General features: G+C 44.6%; 2 protein-coding genes across 5 annotated transcripts in view; one reads left to right on the top strand and one right to left on the bottom strand.

Annotated features, from left to right (window-relative positions):
- LOC143185004 (uncharacterized) overlaps positions 1-21,091 on the bottom strand; it is a 241,252-nt gene that overhangs the window by 146,858 nt on the left and 73,303 nt on the right. The window lies entirely within an intron of this gene.
- Zfh2 (Zn finger homeodomain 2) overlaps positions 1-21,091 on the top strand; it is an 89,012-nt gene that overhangs the window by 52,332 nt on the left and 15,589 nt on the right. The window contains exon 5 of one of the 3 annotated variants that reach the window (XM_076387673.1): positions 14,479-14,711. The exons of the other annotated variants lie outside the window; for them this stretch is intronic. Coding sequence (XP_076243788.1) covers positions 14,479-14,576 — 98 coding nt within the window. The 3' untranslated portion in view covers positions 14,577-14,711. Of the gene's footprint in view, positions 1-14,478; positions 14,712-21,091 lie in introns of those variants that run through there. 3 annotated transcript variants of the gene reach the window in all.

The raw sequence follows: 21,091 nt of genomic DNA, 5'->3' as shown, positions 1-21,091 counted from the left end.
GTCCCGCTGCTCTTCCTCCTCCTGTTTCATCGGGCCCCAACTGGCCCCCGTCGGCGGGCCCGCTCGAACACGGTCCTAATTCCGCAAAACAATGCTGATCCGAGGGGCCCGTCCTTGGCGATTAAACGCGATCACCAGCCTCCTTTCCATTCTTTGAATTAAACGCATTCATCGAACAGTTGGGAGAAGCTTTAATTTGACTACGAAATGATGGGCGAAGGTTCGAAGGAATTTTTTGCCCCGCTCGGTTTTGCTCGTTCCTCTTCGTCGTCGGTGGCGTTTATTCATGGTCGGCGTGGTCTGTTACAACGTACAAGCATTTGTTCCTGGCGTACAGTTGTTTGCGCAGAACTTGGAATTCCAGGACACAAAGGTACCCACTGCCAGTTACTATTTTAATCAAAATAGTTTCCTCCTCCTCTCGTTCCCTCGTAGCCAGTGATTTCGAACTTTCAAGTATTTCAATTTAAATATCGAACATTTTAGTTATTCCGTTTATTTAGTTTTTGGAATTTAGAGATTTTTAACGGTTCAGTGATTTCAAACTTTCGGACATTTAAATATTCAAATCTTGTCGATTTGGTAATTTTCTAACGTTTAGAATCTAAACGGTGTAAGTAGTTGTAGAAATATTATATTGTCGAGGATAATTATTGTTTTATTATACAATTTGTATAGCAAATTGAATTCCACCTACATTTCAAGCTGGAGAATATGAAGTTTATAGCGAGCATACACATGGGCAGGAATTGTTTGCGTCCATCGCTAATGGAGGACCCATTGGTGGCGTGGGTGAGCGATCAGGCGTACGTGTTTGCGTATAAAGGGAATACACCGATGGTGTGGGTCCCACATTCCAAGGCCCATTCAGATGGCCATGCCCAACGTCGTCAGACATGCCCACAAACAGACAGACAGACGCCTGGGCCAGCCTTTTCTCAATCAGGCCCAAGAGTTCTAAGTTAATTGTCCTGCGCTTTTGGCAGGCAATTGTGATCCTTGAAATACAGATATCATCGTAAGTTTTACTGGTATAGTTAAAGAAAATTACAATATTAAAATATTAAAAAATTTAAACACTTAAATATTTGAATATTTGAATTTGAATATTTAAATATTTGAATATTTGACAGTTGAAATATTTAAATATTTGAGTATTTAAATTTCTTAATATTTCAAAATCGCAAGTTTCTTCAACTAACCCAGTGATCAATCCTACTAACACACACTTCTCCCAATCAGATACCTACTGAAACTACTAATTCATACACACCCATCGAAGCACGAAATCCTCTCCAGCCAGAGGGCTCTGAACCGACAAAATCCCAATGAAAGTGAATCCCCGAGTATCGAAATCTTGTACCGTATTTTTTCCAATCCTCGACTCCCTCGTAACATCGTTTCGCTTTCGTCGACGGGGATCGTCCTCGTAAAGCAGGGAACCACGGAATGCCGGCAGCCCTAATAGCTTCTGGTGGCGCTCTGCGTGCCCAGCAGTCTAGCCTCTTTGGTCACCGCATACCATCGCGGCTCAGGAGGAAGCTCCGCCAGGGACCGACTCGCGGCAACTCGGATCTCAGGGTTATGGTAGCGGCGCGTTTTTGTTTCCTCGTTTTCAAGCGCAGGGCTGGCAAATTGTCGGAACGCCTAGCCAACCGAAATGAGCTTACCGCGATGCAAAAGAGAGGAGCAAAAGCTGGGCAGTGACGACAGGGTTGCTGGAGTTTTATCTTCGCGGTCATCTATTATCCTTGCTTCTGCAAGTTCCACAGTGGTGGAATATGAAGGAGTATCTAGAGTTAAGAGCTGAGGGGTTTTAGAAGATGCTTGGTATTGGGCTGGATACTGTGATCAAGTTGAATAGTGAATGATATTTATCACTTTTTATATATAGAGTGATCAATTTAGCTGGAAACTCTCTAATGAGTGTTGGCAGCACTTACAATGCTAACAGTGATTGCAATAAATGCTGCCAACGCTCGGAGGGCTTCCAGATAAACTGATCACCCTGTGGATATTTCTAGTATAAATTCTCTATTTCTCTAAAATAGCGTATACTTACAAGTTTTCATTAGTTCGATATTGAAACAATTCTGCGTGGCTAAATAAGGACGTGAACGAGGGTAAGGCGACGGGCAGCGTATTAAAATACGATTTGAAAAATGGCGGCAAGTCCTATTGGAAATCAGCGTCGCATACCGGTTATGGGATTATGCATCCTCGGTTCCAGAACGTCTGGTCTCCTCCAATTATCCCGAAACTTTTGTCCTTCCGCTTCGGGGAGCCCTTGGTCTCGGTCAATACCTCCCCTCGCCCTCCTCCGCCGCGAGAGGAGCACAAAGGAGCGGGTTCGTTCACAGTGGACCTACGGTGCACTGATTAAAAATTATCACCCAACGACTACAAAAGGGCCACTTGCCCGCTTCACGCTTACTCTCCTTCTTGCTCCTCTGCTTATTCACCTTCCATCTTTCCCTCCCCGCCTCCTCCTAACGTCTCCCCCTGCAACCGCGCGCGTCACTTCTCTTTTTCTCACCCGCGACTTTGCCTTATTTATCTCCACGGAGGAGAGTCCCCCGAAAGCTAAACACGCCGCGGCGGACCTAACGAGCGAGCAAACTTATCAGACGAATTAAAACTTGTGGCGATGGACGACTTTGGGGATGAAATCAGGGTTACCAGACGAATTCTCTCTTTGGTTATAGTAGAGAAATTGAGAGGCGGGGAAGAAATAAGGGATGTTTTAGGTGTAATGGGATACTCGTTTATTTTTCCCCCAAAATCCAAATTTCACTCAGGGTACCCAAGAAGGGAATTCGTGTGACAAACCTGGATGCAATAGCGTTTAGACACTATTGCCATATACAGGGACAAAATGTTCTCCAGTGACTTCATACAGTAGACAAGACATTCTGTTCAGTATATAGCAATACTGACCTCAGGAGAAATGAATTCTTACAAATACATTTATTATCCTTTTGACATCTTGTACTGTATTCAGAGTCAATGTGTCCCTGCATCCATCCTACGAGGGTTAACCAAAGAATTTAGAAAAATAACGGTACACAGAGTGAACCCACCAGTATGCAAAGATCCTCTGTACAAGGAATCAATCTCTCGTTTCCACAGACTTTCACGAGCCGCAACGGTACTCGCGGGAACGGTACGTATTTAAACGAGTCGCAGAAATGACGCGATCGCTTCCTAGGCAGGACGTTACGTGAGCGATCGGTCGCGCGAGCACTTTCCACGGCGACGTGCCTCGAAAATCCAAAGTCCCCTCGGCAGGCTTTAATGCTGTCCCGAGATGATTACAATGTTACCAGTCCCCAACGATTCCTGTTACCCTGCTTGCTCGAGCCACTAGCGCACGAACGTGGCGCGACGCTGCATTCAAAGAGGGGCCCGTAAAAGTTTCGCCTGAATCACGTTAAGGTGAATGTTTCAGTAGTTGATCATGTCCCAGTACCTAAACACTAACGTCAATTTTATTCAATTTTAGATTTAAATTCTAATGTACTAGGTAACCTAATTGAAAGTGAAAACTAGTGTCGTAAAATAGTATAATTAAAGTATCGGGACACGCTGTTTTAGGTTCCTTACTTACTAGAACATTTGACGTCTTAAGTGTTTAAGTAATGGGACATTTACCTTACACTTTCTCGGGCCATTCGTTCTTCAATCACCTCGCGATTGAAAGGGGCGTGAACGATACGTGAATGATAAAACAGAATCTTGTTATTTCGCGATGGTAATGACGATTCCCGCGAACGCTCGGGGTCCTTTCATCTCCCTGACGCAGTTGGGCCATACTACGCGCAGTATTTCAGACTTTGGGAAGTCTCCTGAGAAGAGTTTGCTCTGCGCTTTTTGGAGCCTTTCAGTGGCTGATTTTCTCGTATGATCGTCGCTTTGGGAGTGATCGATGCTCGACAGGGAACAGGCGTGACGTTCTGTTAATCAATAAGAGAGGGACTCGCTACCGCTGCCTCCGCGCGGCTACTTGGCCCGATCTGAAAGGAGCGCTTCTTCCTTTCGGACGTATACACGAAAACGCCCATCGGCATTCACGAGCGCCGGTCACGAAAGGGGCCGTGACTCGCGACGTGATTCGCACGTATCGTTGCCCTCACGATAATCCCAATGCCAGTGAACTTTCAAGCCCGTGGAAGCCTAGGGCTAATCTACACTGAATTCTCGCTGCCTCCTCTGTGAGCCTGCTAAGTGGTATGAGCCACTCGATGGGCACGATCGGAGAGCGAGAATACACCCTTCACTGCTGAGCTGGGGGTTTACTCAGGGTTTCTGAAAATTAGGTTAAATTACCTGATCAGTAAAAATTTAGAAGATAGAGGTAGAATGTAGTATCCACCAAATCTGTGACTAAAAATAGCAGCAGCTAGTACCTACACACTGATTTCTCTACGAATACGATGATTCATAAGACGATATTCAGAAGCATAATTTATGGGAAGACTTAGTACTCAATAAGTCCCTATGAATTTAATCGAAGACGATTCAACGACCCATTCAAGAACTTCAAAACTCCAAACAAGAGTATCCAAAAAATTACTAATCCCTCGTGTCTCTAATCGCCCAGACTCTAAGTCTCAATATAAGAAATAGGAGGCTCCTTGGCGAATTAAAATCCCCCACCTCGTCCTCGCATTTTTATTCCCAGCGTGGCTCGTCCAGAGGTCCCCAAGGAGCGTTATTCATTTCATCGAATAAGTTTGGGGAAGTTGCCAGCGGAAAGATTTATTTGAAGTATCTCCTGGTCGGTGACGTAGACGGACTCGCTGGCCGTCGGAATGTCTTCGGCGTGGAATTATCCTGCCGGATTGAAATGAGTTCTGGGAACCAGGGTACGAGTGTGGCTGGGGCCCCAGTACCGTTGCAGAGCCTAGGAAATTGATGGTCTCTCTAGTACTCCGCTCTATTGTTCGACCCGCTAATTTTAGACCGACGATTCGCTGGAAGCGCTTCTCAGATCGTCCCTCGGCCCCAGGACCCACGAATTCCAGGGGGACACTGATTCCGCGCGCGCGGGAAATTCGAATGAAAAATGCACTCCGTGTGGAAGAGCGCGAGGGCGCGCAGAGGAGAGAGGATCGCGCAGAGCCTCGACGCGATTTGGCAGTGCGCGAGTCAGCCGCCACCTGGCCGCACTATAAAAATCTTATCGGCGATCTGCGCTCGGCTCGGGTGGGGAAGCTTAATATTAATGTCTCCTCTCGCGCGGTGGTATCCTCGCATCTCTGCACACCGGGTGGCTTCAGAGAACCTGGAGATAGAGGGACTCTGAGACAGTCAAATTCGATTTAGGTGAAGAAGATGGAAGACCTCGAGGCTAGAAAAATATACGGATTAGTATTTGAATTTGGATTGATACTTCAGTGATCTTTAACACTAGAACTACCATGTTAATCTATGGGTATTTTTAGCAATGTGTCACAGCTACAAATGTCTGAAAACGTATGCAATTCACACAAATAAAATATGGTTTGGTAGTTCTAGTATTAATGTGGTAAATCTTCTTTCATGTAATTGAGAAAGGTTTTTAATTACAGCAGTTTTGTGTCTGTAACGTAACCCCAAAAAGATATTTCGAGATGTGTGCTATAGAGAGGGACTTTCGCCTGCGACGTCCGTTGCTTGACAAATGCTAACAATACAGAAAACAAACCGAGATCATTATCAATCCTCCAGGTCTTTGTTCCCCGAACACCTCGCTCTGTCCATTTAGCGTGCATGACTTTTACCTATAATTGCGAGTCATCTCGCCGAGGGACTTTTCGCAAGAGGGATCGGTTGCACGCAAAGGTCGTCGAATAATTTGCGAACGGGCAGACGTTCTTCTGACTGCGGTAACGAACTAGGATACACGAAGGGTATCGTAACTCGCTGTAATCGATGAAATATTAACTCGTTAATTGGACTGTTTCTTGGCCAGAAACTCTACCAGCATAATTGACCCTTTCAGAATTACAGGTGAGCTCTGGAAGGAGATACTGACATATTTCTTGTCTAACTTGTTAGCAGAGTGGATAATCGTTTAACTATGTTTAGCTGTAATACACTTCTAAATTTTCCTCCCTCCCTCTCAAAAAAAAGAAAAGATAATAATAAATAGAGATATTAGAATCACCAATGAGACACTTATTATGAAATGGAAATATCGTGAGAAATGAAGGGCTCTGATAAAATTATTTATGTCACACTTCGCCCTTCGTGGACACCCGTTAGCGAATGCTAAAGGCAAGCGCACAGGGGAACCGTGCACCAGGTACCAACGTCCCATATCCCCTGGTATAACGTATGAGCACCACAGGCTCGAGGTGGTATAGGAGTTTAATTGGTGGTAATATGAATCCGCGTAATATAAACCGCCATCAGTCTCTCGCCAGGAGAGTAAGCGAGCGAGATACCTGGCAGAGGTGAAAAGAAACGACAGGGAGGGGGGACGACGGGGGCCGAGGACGGAAACGATGTCTCCACCTTCGTAATACCGACGACTCTTTTTATCACTGTCGCGAAACACGTTGCCCTTTGAACGGGCCGAGGACTGCTCGAAACAGGGGGTGGTGATTCAAATCGGACCTGATTTAGATTGGAAATTAGGTGAAGACGAAACCCTGGGGTGCAAACGAGCTTCTCCAGTCACAGTTGTCAGTGACCTGCTGGGACTGTATTTTACATTTAGCCCTTTGATAGAGTTGAAAATTTAAAAAACTCGCGGTACAGAGAATTAGAAGTGCTTTGTGAAACTTCAAGAATGAAATGAATAGAGGAAGCTTCTGTATTTTCGATAAAGCATCGACGTCGTTCGGCCAGCCAGAAGAATTCGATTATCCTAGCATCGTGTCGGCCGATTAGTTCAAGATAATCGATACTCCACTGTACCAGTCCCAGCCCTTGCCAAGGATGTATAGACACGATAGGACCTTAAATTCAGAGCGGAGGGTGCGAGAATCCACCCCTCCGAGAGGGACGAGAAGTTCGTTGACTCGCCACAGTCACAGCGGCAACCCCCGCGCGATCGTAAGATAAATACTCGAGCCAGAAAGAGATTCCGAGGCTCGTTCCCTCAGGAACCGATCCCGCCATCCCTCAGAGTCCATCTTCCCTCCCAGTTCCACCCCAGCGCATTTTCTCTAATGTATTCACAAATCTTCGTTCCAGCGCGACGTTATCATTCTCCGGGCAGCCCCCGAGCGTCGTTTCTCCGCGAGAGATGTGTACGTGCATACGTGTGCGATAGCGCGAGGGCGCTTCCTTTTTTTCCACCCCCTCACGGCCAGGCGTGGAATTCATTTCGCGGCCCAACGCCCTCGTCGCCAGCTACCAGCGCCGTTCGATTGCTTCGATTATCCTTACCTTATTCCTCGAACCTCAACCCCCACCCTCGACCAACCCCCGTAACTGCCATCAACCACCTTGACCTGGCAGACCTCTTTTTCTTCCCCGATCCTCGATTCTCCATTCTCGTTCAGAGGCGACTCTATCGCGAGCGACTCGGCGTCGCAATCCCCACTCCCATAACCACCCCTGGAAATCTATTCCACGGGGGTGCAGGTGCCCGAAAATCCTGGATGGTTCTCGTCTACCTTAGCTACTACGCGACTGATTCTCTCGCGACGATGGAGGATGGGGGTGAAATAGAAATCAAGGAATAGATGAGATAGAGGGTGGAGGAATTAGGAGGCTTGGAACGTGGGGCTAATTTTCAAGTGATATTGATGAAAGATAGTGGGTGTCGTTCAGGTTTCTCAAGGGGTGGTAGTCTGGGAAATCGGATATGAAAATTAAGGCAAGTAGGTTGAAGATTGAAATTTTTTAATTTAGAGAAATTTCGGGGTTTTAATGCTTGATTATGAAAGTACCTGAAAACTTGAATATTAGAATATTCGAATATTCAAATATTTAAAAATCTAAAAATTTGAAAATTTGAAAATTTGAATATTCGAATATTCAAATATTTGAAAACAAGTAAATGTAGAAAGTTAAAATTTCGAATATTAGACTACTTGAAAAACTGAAGTTTCGTAAAATAGAAAGCTTAGCTCTTGAAACGAGTTCACAACGAAAACCTACCTCCTAAAACCTCTCCTCTCCACCCAAAGCCATAATTCCTCCAAAATCTCCCCGTGTCCCAGTAACTAAATCAAACGCACAATAAATTTATTCATAATCGACTGGCGAGCACCGTCACTATCTCGAGTATTTCGGTACCAGGAAAAGAATATTTCTCCAAAGTCCCGAGGAGTGGGACGAGGGGTTGAAGTCGCGTCGTCATTCCAGAATATGAGATTTTCAGGAGCCCCTGTCGAGGGGGATTGGTCGTAAGAGGTCGGGGGTTGAAAGAAGATGTGGAGAGGTCCGTTCTGCGGGAGACAGAGGTTCAGGGGTTATAATGGGAGGGGCGGAGGGGTCGTGCCGTAACGTAACGCTGCATAAGCGAGCGAATCGAGCGGATCGTACGTGGAAAAAAGCGCGTACTCGCGGGAGGCGAGACTCTCTGGGACATTATTGGATTCTGAGCATTCTCAGAGTTATTAAAATTCGAAGCGAACCGCGGCAGAGGTGGGGCTGCACGAACGAAATCCCTCGGGGTGGCGGTATGTCTGTCGAAGAATATTAAAGTCTCGATACCCTCTGACGTTCCTCCGGAAGACGATGCCTCTATTGTAAACCCTACCCGACGCTTTTCTTGCGCGGTTTGTTAGCCACGAGGGGCGAACTGATTTTTCTGCCTTGAAAAATTTGGACTATTAAATATTCAGGGTGCAACTGGGAAATAGATCTTTTTAGGGGAACTAAATATTAAAAGGTAGAAGAATTATTAGTGTATACTATGCGTATGTAGCATTAATGCTATTAATGTAGCAAGAGTCTTTAGTGGATATTGTTAAAATATTTGAATACTGGTTATTTCTAAAACTTGATTAAAAGCAGTTTCCTAGCTTCGTCATTTGATGGGTATTTAAAAATAGAATCACGAGGCTTGGTCTGATGGAATTTCTGACACCACTATTTAGATGACAAGATAGTAGTACCTATAATTGATAATGTATAAACTCGATGAAACGCGTAGAAACATTTTCCGTGTTAATTCCTTAAAGGTCAGCCGTGATATCGCTGCCTTTTTATCAGACCCTCTCCGCTTACTCCCCGTCGATGCTATCGAGCTCTATTATCAAATGAAAATGATCAATCATCGGGGTCAATAACAAATACATGGGGAAAGTGGCTTTCTCGCCGGTGTGGCAAACACAAAAGCCGAGTAGCCAGTTTTCAAGAGGGTCCCGTGAAAGGCGGTAGAAGTCACCGAGGGCGGATTTAAAGAGGGAAAAATGCCAGCCAGGGGTGTCTATCGCATATGAACAAATACAGGGATCCACGGCGTAATCTGTATAATCGTTCGCCGTCCATCGATCATTTTTCGACAATGAACACAATGTAATTCCGCGTCGAGTGTGTTGGACGTTGCCATTCGAGGCGATTTGGAATTGTGTATCAAGCCTAGACAATTTTAAATAAAATAAGGAAACTAGCATTCACGCATGAGAAGTAACAATTTTTAAATTTACTATTTTCTATTTTAGATATTCATCGGAAATAATTGAAAACTATAGGACATTTAACAAGAATAACCCTTATCAATTTTTCCTTTTTCCACAAACACACCCCCATTAAAAAAACAGTTCTCCACCAAGCCACGCTAAGGTAGCATCCGAATGACGCAAAGGCCCTGCGAACAAAAGCCAAGAACCCGTCAGAAATCAAATAGACCATTCGGTGCGCTAACGAACAAATAAAAATCCCTTCCGCGCGTTACGTTTTCCGGCGCGTTAGTCACGCACAATGCTTCGGGCGAAAGGTGGCTCGCTAATAGCGCGCAGCCGTAACGAGGACCGAGGAAAAAGGGCAAACAATTTTCCCGCGCCGTCGAATATAAATAAATTAAACAGAGGGTGGGGCCTACGTTCGTGCAAACACGAAGAGGGGGGTTAGCGTTGCGGCCAAACAAAATACATGGATTAAAAACAGAGGTCGAGGGGGTGGGAATGGCCAAGGCGGTGGTGGTGTTCGCGTACGCGGGGCGAAAAATAAGAGAGGGGGGGAAAAAAGCGTAGGCATTCGCGGTGGTCGTTTGATTTTTGGTTCGCATTACCGCTCATCGGCCCGGAAGGAAAGCTTTTAGAGAGTTTTTCCAGCTGGGAAAGCCAACTCGAATATTCCGCGAGTCCTCGAGAGGGGTGGGCGACTCTATTCAATCCGCTCTTTCATTTCCGTGATTGCTGTTTTAAATAATTGCATCTCTGTGCCGCCCGCCCCTGTCCACCTCGGCTCGTTTGTGTAAAATATTTCGAATCCCTGGTATCCCCCCATTCGCCATTCACTCAGGCCCGATTTTTCATCGAACCCCCGAATCAACTTCGATAACTCGCGACTTTTAATTAAATGCTACCATCGGCCGTATCGATGGGAAGATTTTGGCAACGGATCGCGACACGGTGCCAAACGAGGACTCGCGGAATTGGCCATCGGCCTGGTCTATGGATAGGGGAAAGGTCATTTGCTGAATTAATATCGAGGATCGATCACTGGGGTACGATTAAGGGTAGTCTTTTAATGTTCCCTGGTTTAGCTGACCCCTTTTGCTGGGGGTGGTATGAAGATTGAAAGTTGAAACTAGACGAAAATTTGAGAATTTGTATATTTAACTACTGACGAAATTTTTTTAAATTTATTTTAGAAATATGTTTTTAGTGAGTTTCAAAGACCGTTGAGTAAGAGTCTAACAGAGATTTGGCAACTCTGGGAAATTAGAAGCTTCCAAGGGACTGTCGCTCCGGAGGGCATCGAGCCCTCGCTATTGGATATTTTTTAACAAGCTGCTACGGGGGAAAATATCATATTTCTGTAAAGGCTCCCCTCCTTCGTTAATTCCCCTTGAATTTCAGTCACCATCGCAGTCCCGTAAACGATCGATCGTCTTGGTTCCGTCTCCCTTCCATTGTCTCGGCACCCTAAGGACGAAGGGAGGAAAAACCGCTGGAAAAATTTACATCTTCGATTGCGACCTGTATTCCCCTCTATTACAATCGATGTTCTTCATATTTCATGGAATATTACAAATTCTCACAGGCAGATCAGACTGCTTTAGGTATCCTCATCTATATCTAGCTAATCATCTCTGCTTATATTCCTTTCAGAATGATGAAACTCAGCAACTGGCATACTCTTAACTCTAACTCAAATCTTAATTTCAACTCCACTGTGACTCAATATTCTCCAAATTCCAAAACAACGCACCTTAACTCTCAACCACACCCAATCTCAAGACACTTACAAAGACCTTGATTGAAGCCTACTATTGTTAAATATTTTCAAAATTAATATGATATATTAACTGGAAAGTGGAGAGGAGGTATGCCATATATTCCCAATTTTCATTACAAAATCTTCAATACTTAAATAAAAGCATTAACAAAGATTCTCTCAGACTCCGTGGCAATATTCAAGGGTTAAAGCCCATCGAGCACCCTACCTCGTAGGCGTCATTATCACCCAAACTCACCTAGCCGACCACATCCAACTCCCACCCAGAGATTACGCTTGGCCAAACGCACGAAAGGATAAGGGAGAATCGCAGCGGCGCCGAGTCGCGAGACAAGGCCTTTTCGATCTTTCGTTAAAGTCACCGGCCACTCCTGTTGATATCTCTGTCCCGAGAAATCGCGGGAGTAGGGAAAGCCCGATCGACGTGACAGGGCAAAAATGGATCCCCCCAGCGAGGCCCGAAGGGGTTGGAAGGGGGAGGGAGCGCCGGAAAGCTCGCAAAAATGCGATACCACTTCGGTGGGGGCGGGAGAAGCCAGGGGGACGCTCGTCACGTATCACGCAGTGGCTGTCGGTGGTTCGTGCGAATCGGCCCTTAGGATTGGAAATCGTTCGATGGAAGCTTGGCCGCGACGAGAGCCAACGAACGGTCTACAAACGGAGAAAAGAGGACGGGGGATAAGGGACGGAGATGAGGGAGGAAAGCGAGAAAGGGGGATGGGGGGGAGAGAGAAAAAGAGGAAGATTGAGGGAGAGGGAGAAGAAGCCTCGAGTGCTAAGCCCGATGCGAGAGTGGCCAGGCTAAGCCCAAGGCAGAAAGAAAGGTTTTATCTGCTCGCAGTTATTTATCGCTTTCCGTTGTAGCGCTGTCGTCGGGGCACGACCAATCAGAAGTCAGTATCCCCGGGTACCAGTCCGCGCCATCCGCATACATTATCGTGCGGAGCCTCGGCCATTGTCTTTCCACCGTTGTAAATCACATTTTATTCCCTCGCTTACGGTTTCGTTTTATTTATTTGTCGGAGAAACGTATCGCTACCGTACTCCTGGCCAAGGGGCGCTCTCGCTCGGCTGCTCTCGCGCGCGCACGCCTCTACGCCAGCCGCGAGCGTCCCCCGAGCTATGAACGCGCGGGCACACGGTTGTGTCGACGAGGTGACACACGTGTACCGCCGTGGACAATCCGTGTAAGGGAGGCGCACACAGGGACAAGGGAGGTGGGGGCCACTGTCTTCGTGGCTCGACCGCAGGACGTGTGAGAGGGGTTGGGGGCAGCAACGAACGACTTCGATTTTTATTAAGCACCAGACCCCGACCGACGTCCTCGTCCTCCCCGACGACGACTGTTTAACTAAATTCCATCGCGAGATCACCCCGCCGCTTCGTGATCTCCCCCAAGACCCCGATCGCCTTTCTGCGCCCCCCTCCCGAGTCTGACTCCCCATCGCGGTGACCCGTTGTCCTTCTTTTGCCCACGCTTTCTTTCGACCCTTTTTCTGCACGCTTCGAAGAATAAAAGGATGCACCGCATGATTTACGGAAACGATGATGGAAGGTCCAGGCGCGCCCTCGGTTCGAGCTTGGACCTTGGGCCAGGGTCTACTCGGTATAGGCTCGCGAGTTGTTAACAGATAGGTGATCGAGTAAGGTCTATGCAAGTGTACTTTATTTTTCATTGCTTTTTAGTGAAGGCTTTGCCCTTTAACATCAGCTTCAGTACACTACTATCTTTTTCCTTTTTTGCAAATTTGCAGCAGTTCAGGGACCCAAAATTACGAAATATATACTAACTTAATAATAATGACCACTTAAAAAGCTCTTCAGACTTTAATTATGAATTACTCTGCCTTCATATCGCTTGAAAACGCTACATAAGTACTAAATATCCTTACTTTCCATCTTTTCTGATAGTCTCAGGAAGGTCGGGTCATCAGTATTTTATTTATAGTCCGACGTAATAATAGGGAGGAAATGGTATGGAGATATTGCTCACAGAATGCCCTATTAACGTCCTTCATTGAGGAGTTATTTCACGCTGCGTGTTAATTACGGGTTACGATCACTTTCAATAGTTAAGTACAGCATTGCCATTCAAGGCGAAACCACTTCCATCAGAGAGGGCTCGCGAAGTTTGGAACAGAGAAAATAACGCCTTTGTACACCACTTTATGAAGCCCATTACGCATGCGTCTAAAAGTGAGCAACACGAAAGAGGAGGATCGTATTGAGACGTTCTTTAGTTCTTCATTAATTACCGAGCTACAACGTTTCTTAGCGTCAGTAATCCAAAGTAATGAGAGAGCATGATTATTCGCATCAGGAAATTTTTCTATGGATGACATTCCTTTAAGACGAAGGTGGAAGCGAAAAGTAGTACAATTATTAATGATAGTAGATTGCATAAGTGAATCTTTTTTCAATGAAGTCTGAATTTTCAGTGAAAGTTAAATACAATAATATTGTTCAAGTTAGATATTTTTAATATCTAAGATGATATAAATTACAACACACAATTTGCAAAGATGTTTTCCTGAGTGAACTAAATCCTCACACTAACATGATACACTACCTCTCATCACAAATTGCTCACCAGTTTAGCAGACTTTTAAAGCTATTCTCCCATTTCCCTACACTCTCCTGAGAAGGCAAGAATGTTCTTACACTTTACAAACTCATTACACCTAACGAAAACTTGCACCCACGACAAATTAATCTCCCCCAACGAAACAATGATCGACCACACGCCCTGTAAAAACCACGAACAATATCATTGACCTCTACTACTAGAACTGTCGACGTATATCGTTGCGACGACGGTTAAAGCGCAACGAGCCGCGCTGGGACCGTTCTCGAGGCGAGCAGAGTGAAACTTCAGTAAATCGTGGAAGGTATTGACAGCGGAGGCTTCGGTTTCGAGGCAAGAGAGAGTCTGGCCTGCTCTGTGGTTTCGAATCGGTCCAGAAATTCTCGCGACCCCCGAACGCGTCAATTGAACCGTGTCCCTTGATCTCGTAGACGTTTGTCCTCTCCCCTGTCCATTATTCGAAATTTGTCCGTGTGTAAGCGAAAAAAAAAAAAAAAAATTCTAGAAACTCCACCACGACCGAATAAAACACCAAATGCTTGTGATAGTTTCAGCGGTGCAAGTAGACCATGCAGGCCAGGTTTTCTCCCAGCCTCAGTCGCGTCCTGGCCACCAACAGGTCAGTAACATTGATAAATATTATTAAGTTGTCTATGAGGAGCTCGGTAGAACCACGCTGAGACACGTTGGTGTTACGCTACACTGTGATATTGCTTTGCGTTGTACCCTTTAACCCTTTGACTGCTGTTGAAGTCTAGGTGTTTAGGTGACCAGTGGACGCCTTGCGTTGGACGCCCATGGGCGTCGGCGAAGGTGGTTTGTAGATAGGGTTGCAGGATTTCCGCACCTGTCGCGTGCAAAGTAGTTCCGCTGCACTCAAAGGGTTAACGTGTTTTGAATCGATTGACCTTTTGCCTTATGAAGTTGACTAGTTAAGCCTCTTGAAAGTCAGAGTTATTTGACTTTGAGAATGAAATCACAGAGTCATAATATTATGATTACCATTTTCTTTTATTCGTTTTAGCTTGAGTAGAAGATAAGTAATTTGACTAGTTCTGGGAGCACTGTGACTTAAAGTCTAAGTACACAAGCAGGATTGACATCACTGTTAGATCTGAACTTATCCCAGCACACATTTCTTATTGCAAATTTTGAGTTTAAACTTCACGAATAGAAAGGACATACGGAATCGTTCTAATTGTTCAATAATTCCTGAATCAGTGATTAGAACCAAGTGACTTGAGAGAATCGTAAGGCAAGGGATAAATCGAAGCCAGTGATAGTGAGTGGTAAATGGATATCGTTATTTGCTTGTTGGTATTAGTGTTTGCAAGTAAACTTTTAAACTGTCTTAAAAACATGTTAAGAGAGTTGTAGAGAATTAAGCTGAAAGTTTTTTGCTTCGATGTTCTAGTCAATAGAAAAGTCCACTAATAAGTGCCAGAAGCATATTGATTTTTTCACGCAGCCCCACATGCCGCGTTTTTCACCCCCTGAAGTTTTTTCTCTCCTGCAGAATTAGTCTAACCACAAATTAGTTCCCCTCCCAGGCCTCCCTTGCCTTTCTACTTCTTTTTTTCCTATATTTTTTATAGACGAAATTCGAAACCTGCATGGTAACCATGTTTTGGATTACGTCGCGCGACCCCCATAAATTCCACTCGAGCGTGCCTCACCCTCCATGCAAATGAGCGTATCGCGGATCTTCCGCGCCCCGTGGCAAGGGCGTGCTCGTACACAGACCTCGTTTAGAAAGGAAATACTCGAGGCGAGCAAGTAGAATGTCTCTCTTTGTGGGTTCGTTAATGTCGTCATTTAGTTGGGGTTCAAGTGATTAACCTGTCGCGTGCGACCGATGCGAATCATGGCCTTACATATACAAGCTGTTCTCTAATTTGTGCTGATGAACTTCAGAGATGAGGAAAAGGATTGAAGTAGTTAGAGACTGATGAGTGTATAGCAAGGAACAGATTCCTGAAATCGGTTCATGTAGCCTGATCAACTATGTCCAGTTTGATCTTAGCAAAAATCTGAATTATATAGAGGGTGTCTCAGAACTGGTGTTACAAGCGAAAAAGGTTCGATTCTACATATAAAAATGTAAGTGAAAAGTGTAGAATAAATTGTATTGATATCATGCTTCATGAGTCGCCTAGATTATCACTTGTACCACCAATTCTGGAACAGCCTGTATAATAATCTCAACTAGTTTACTCTGAATAACTCGAGTGACTCAATATCCCCAAAATTATGATTAAATATCTGGTCCAGAAAAGACCTTATCTGAAGTGCAATTTCTAAACGCCACAGAAGCAACCTTCCTTCCCAAATGATCTCAGATTTTCCGATCATCTTAATAACCTGCTCCAATTGATGCGCCCCGAACAGTAGCGTCGCGAGACAAAGACAAGAAAACATTGAACGCAGAGACGTGAATGCAACACGCTATCTGTCGTCACCTCGATCCTTAACACGACCCAAAAACCGTCGAGGCTGCCCATTGTCATGTAGATTCGTAATCTTCCGCATTGTGCCAAACAATGGGGGCATTGAGGCCCGAGAATACCGTGAATGCTTATTAAAGTCACGCTGGTATTCACCGCGTTTAGCCTTTTCCAAAACCTTTGCTCGCGATTGGCAAAAAACCGCTCGATACAAAGACTGCGTTAACAAAGAGAGTTGAATCGTCACGGTGGCCGTATTAACCGAACAATTAACCGTTCACGCGGCAAATTATAACGCGAGCAAGTATCTGGGCAGTGGCCCTTTCCCTTAGCACCCTGCGGATGTAATCATGGAGAAGAGAAACAGTCTTAAAAAAGAGAACAATTTTTCTCAATAAAGCCTTAAAATATAAGGTTTGGAAACTTTTCCATTTTGGTGAATTTTCTGAATTCTTAGTGATCTACTTTTTTAGAAAAATATAAGGTGTAATGTAATTGTACTTAGGTTCTTAATTTTTTAGTTTGATAATTTCTGAAAGTCTTCAATTGCAGTTCTAAAGAAAACTTCATACCACAATAACTGTTTTCGCTGATGATACTTAAAACTAGCTACATTAAAACAGCGTGTGTAAGCGTCAGCCTGCTATTTTCGAGGGAAATCGATTTGATTCATAAGTAGGGTCATGAATCATTGAGCAGCCGAGCTGTGCTGCATTGTTACTGCCTGCACATGCACACTGAGGTGTTCACTTCTAGATATCGATCAGATAGTTTATCTTCTCGTCGCTGTAGAATAATCGTTCATATCATTCCTTTCCTTTCATCGTTTCCATGCTAATGTAGAAACGCTTCCTCGAAAAGCCCCTCTATTTTCAATTACACTCGAAAGTGACAAAAAAAGCAGAAGACCTGGCGAAACCTCGCGTTGAACTTTGACCTGACGAACACCATCGACCGTTGTCGTACACGGGCGCAAGGAAAAGGGTCGAAGACGACAGAGGGTTGAAATAGGGTGTTAGGGTGAAAATTATTCTTTCCAGAAAATCACGTGTCCTGGCTTCGGGGCGCAATCACAGCGGTATCGACTAAACAGCTTGTCACGTTCGAGAAGAGATGGCGTCGAGCGTGAAAACGACCTTCTGATCGAAACGCTTCCATCCTACCCCTGCCTCCCCCTTTTCCTGCCTCCTCGCGACGTTCCTCGAGCTGTCTCGTGACTGCTGGGACCGCGTCCAGCCGATTCCAGGCGCGTATCGAAATGTCGCGGCGAGACACGAGCGCCGCTCGTCGGCTTAAAACCTTTTAAACGGACACGAGAGTAATTGCTCAGGAAAAATAGCCTTCCGGCGTCGTCTCCGCGGGACGACGCGTCATTCTCGATGAAATTGCTGCCCGTCTCGTGCTCCACGCGATGCATCACGCGATATCGGGACGCGTACACCTATATCAATCCCTGCTTTGGATGGAAATTATATCTTGCCGCGAGTAGTGGCTCGTTTCGATGGAGGGGCGTAATTAAATAGGCTCGTAGAGATCCGCGGAGATTGTGGCTAATGACAATGGTACTCTCGAGAGCATTTCAATGGTTTAATCGATAAGTGCTAATGTCGAGGGGTTCTGGGGACTTTTAATGATTTTGTCGTGGCGGATACGTCTTGTTCTCTGGAGTAGTGGAGGAAATCATTTTGAAAGAAGTGAGAAATTGAAGTCTAGAGTCTCTGGGAACGCTTCAGTTTGCTGTTTTATATAGCTTCTACTCTTCTCTGCAATTTCGATAGTTCTCAATAACAGATCAAAGTTTCCTGGCGACAAATTATTGTTGTAGAATAATAAAAAAAGAACATGTATGATTATTTTATGTCGTAATAGCTAGCACCTGTATGGTATACGATCGCCAAGGCGAACGACCGTTTCCGTGGCTTGACCAAGGTCAGGGGTCATCCATGACCCTGCCACGCGTCGCCCCCTTCGGAAAAAAAAACTCCATAATGATCGTTCGTGACACGAAGCTATTTTTTCCTCGACGCCTCCCACCGTAAGAACTCGTGGCCCGCGGTTCAGGAAAGTACAGAGAACGTATATAATCGGAATACATTGTTCGAATCACTGGGTGGTGAATACATACGCATCCCCCTTCGCGTTTTGCTTTCGATAATAAAAAGTATCTGTGGGGAACCGTCGGTGAAATAATTTACTTTCCTTTCCGTAAGGTTAATAAGATAAAGCGGAAGATTAATAGGAATGATGTGGCTTCGAGGAAACACGAGAAACTTTTTGAAAATAAAGATATGGAATTTCTAACGAGTGATTACCATGGTGACAAGTTGCAACAGCAATTAACAGCTGTATTTATTTTAAAATTAAGTATTTTACTACATCACTGTAAAATATTTACTCGTTCTAAACTGACCACTATCTCCATCCCTTTGTTTAACACTAGCAATAAGTAATGAGACATTATTAGCTATATAGTACAGACTGTATCTAAAATTTCATAGTAAAAAGAATTAAGTACGTAATGTTAAAAAATGAAAATGTAAAGATAAGCCAGAGGGGATATTATTCAATAGCTAGTGTTCATATTTTATATGAAGTAGCAATTTTAATATTAAATTTCTTTGTTACAAGTAATACGTGCAGGAGAGTTTCCCATGGCAATGCTACTTTAGAAAGAAGTAAATTATTGAAGGCGATACGTAATACAGTCGCTCTGAAAAGTACAATGTTTATCCGTACTTTTAACGGCAGTAACGTAGAAGCTTTCCTACTCCTCTAGGGGTACGCGACCTATCATCGACCTACCCCTCCTAATACGACAGCAACCCTTAGCTGTACCTCGTCATTACACGTAACAGGCTTAAGTTTATTCGTGCATGACATTGAAGAAAGAAAAGGTTGTTCGTTTCTACTTCTGATGAATTTCTAAAAACATTCGACGTACCCACGCGTATCTACCAAGACCATGAAATCTTAATTTTTTAATGGAACTTAATAGATACTTATAAAAGAGCTTCTACTTAAATTTGCAGAAACTGAATTTCAGAGATCAATGTGTCGATAAAATGTAAAGAAAATTCTAACGAAGTGATGAATTCCTCACGTTGCATAAAGACAGTAGAGTCTAAAAAACGTTAACAGCCCCTGTTCTGCTGGGCAACCCCTCGAACTAAGTTTTTTTATTCCACGAGATAGTCTCAGCCACCCCACAATTCGACTCTTCTCGCTTTGGGTGCCCATCGCTCATGGTTATTACAAAAAAAAACGGGGGGTGCGCATTAGTGCCACCCTCCCTCCCCTTCGCGATGCCATAAATATAAAAATATCCCTCACCCCTCGGATAAGTTCGTATCATCCGCGCGGGAAACTGGGATGCGTGGAAAATACGATTCGAAACCGACATATGGAACCTGGTCGTTGATGCTGATGAGACTCCATGTATAAAAAATAGCACTCTCGAAATTCAAGTAATGAAATTTAGAATAATGAGTATCTAGTTATCTCATTGATAATGAGCAAAAATATTTTTTTCTAGACAAAAAATACCTAGTGCTTCCCCATCGAATATTTACTCTTTGAATGACTGATGGCTTTTGAAAAATATCTAAAAGATGAAGTTTAGAAATAGATACGTTTCGTTAAATAATCCAACGTGGGACTCCATAGGAACATTTTCGAGAATCTCGAAATTTCCAGATAGCTGAGTGCCCTTTTTAGGCCGTGCAAAGGGATCGTTCGAAGGGTGTAGGAAAGCACCCCTTCCACGTGGCTATGTACGGTGCCAGGGGCGATAGTAAAAAATAACCAAGATATACCGCGTAGCCAGCAGTGCCTCCGGGAGCATAACTCTGTTAATGTATCCCAGCGAAACTTATTGTATGCTACACTCTTTCCCTCTCGTCTTCCCCTATTTCGACCCTCCGCAAAACTCTGAACCACCTCTCCGTGAACGCGAGGGAGAGCAGCCCTCTGTATTAAGATCTACGCTCACTAGGATGCTCCCCAAAAATCTTCTAATTCAGCATTTCAGTGAGCCTTGAAACGCCTAACAAGGAAACCAATGAATCGAGAAACTCAAGATTCCTTTTTAAAGTTTGTAAATTTAGAAATTTGAATATTCGAATATCTGATATTCATAATCAGGGTTGTAATCAGCAAACAAAGCTTACACGAAAATAGGTTCGCTACTAAAAGAGGATTTAACCTTTCTCTATAATTCAGAGCAATCAGACGCCACATCTCCATCAAAATACTTTTCCCTCGACTCGTAGACTGGTTTCATAAAATATTAGCGAGCAATTAGAAGGCACATCGGACTCGTCGTAAGTGCCCACTTCCAACGACCTTGTCATCGTGAAATGAATCAACACGATCGCAGGGAATATTAAAGGAGTGACGCAGAGTGTCGTCACGAAACCGCAGAGCAGTCCTCGGCGAATGTTTCCCCAGCGATTTCGGCATTAATTGCCAAACGTGTAACGGGTGCGCGAAAAGAAAAAAGGGTCCGACAAAGGCTGGTGGAAGAAGCGGCCGCCGTGGAGTCATAAACGTGAGTTATGTTAGCCGTTAGATAGTTGAATCTCAGTATTCTGTGGCACGCTTTCGGTCCGTTAATATCTTCATTACTAAATCATCCCCGCCCTCGACGCCGTTCACGGTGCCTCGTACAGTAGCCGAGATAGACAATCACGCGGATGGGAGTTTCTGGATTCCAGTATGA

Source organism: Calliopsis andreniformis, chromosome 10 (assembly GCF_051401765.1).
Source record: "Calliopsis andreniformis isolate RMS-2024a chromosome 10, iyCalAndr_principal, whole genome shotgun sequence".
Taxonomy (NCBI): domain Eukaryota; kingdom Metazoa; phylum Arthropoda; class Insecta; order Hymenoptera; family Andrenidae; genus Calliopsis; species Calliopsis andreniformis.
The sequence above is the reverse complement of the archived record's forward strand: the minus strand, read 5'-3'. Positions and strand labels throughout refer to the sequence as shown.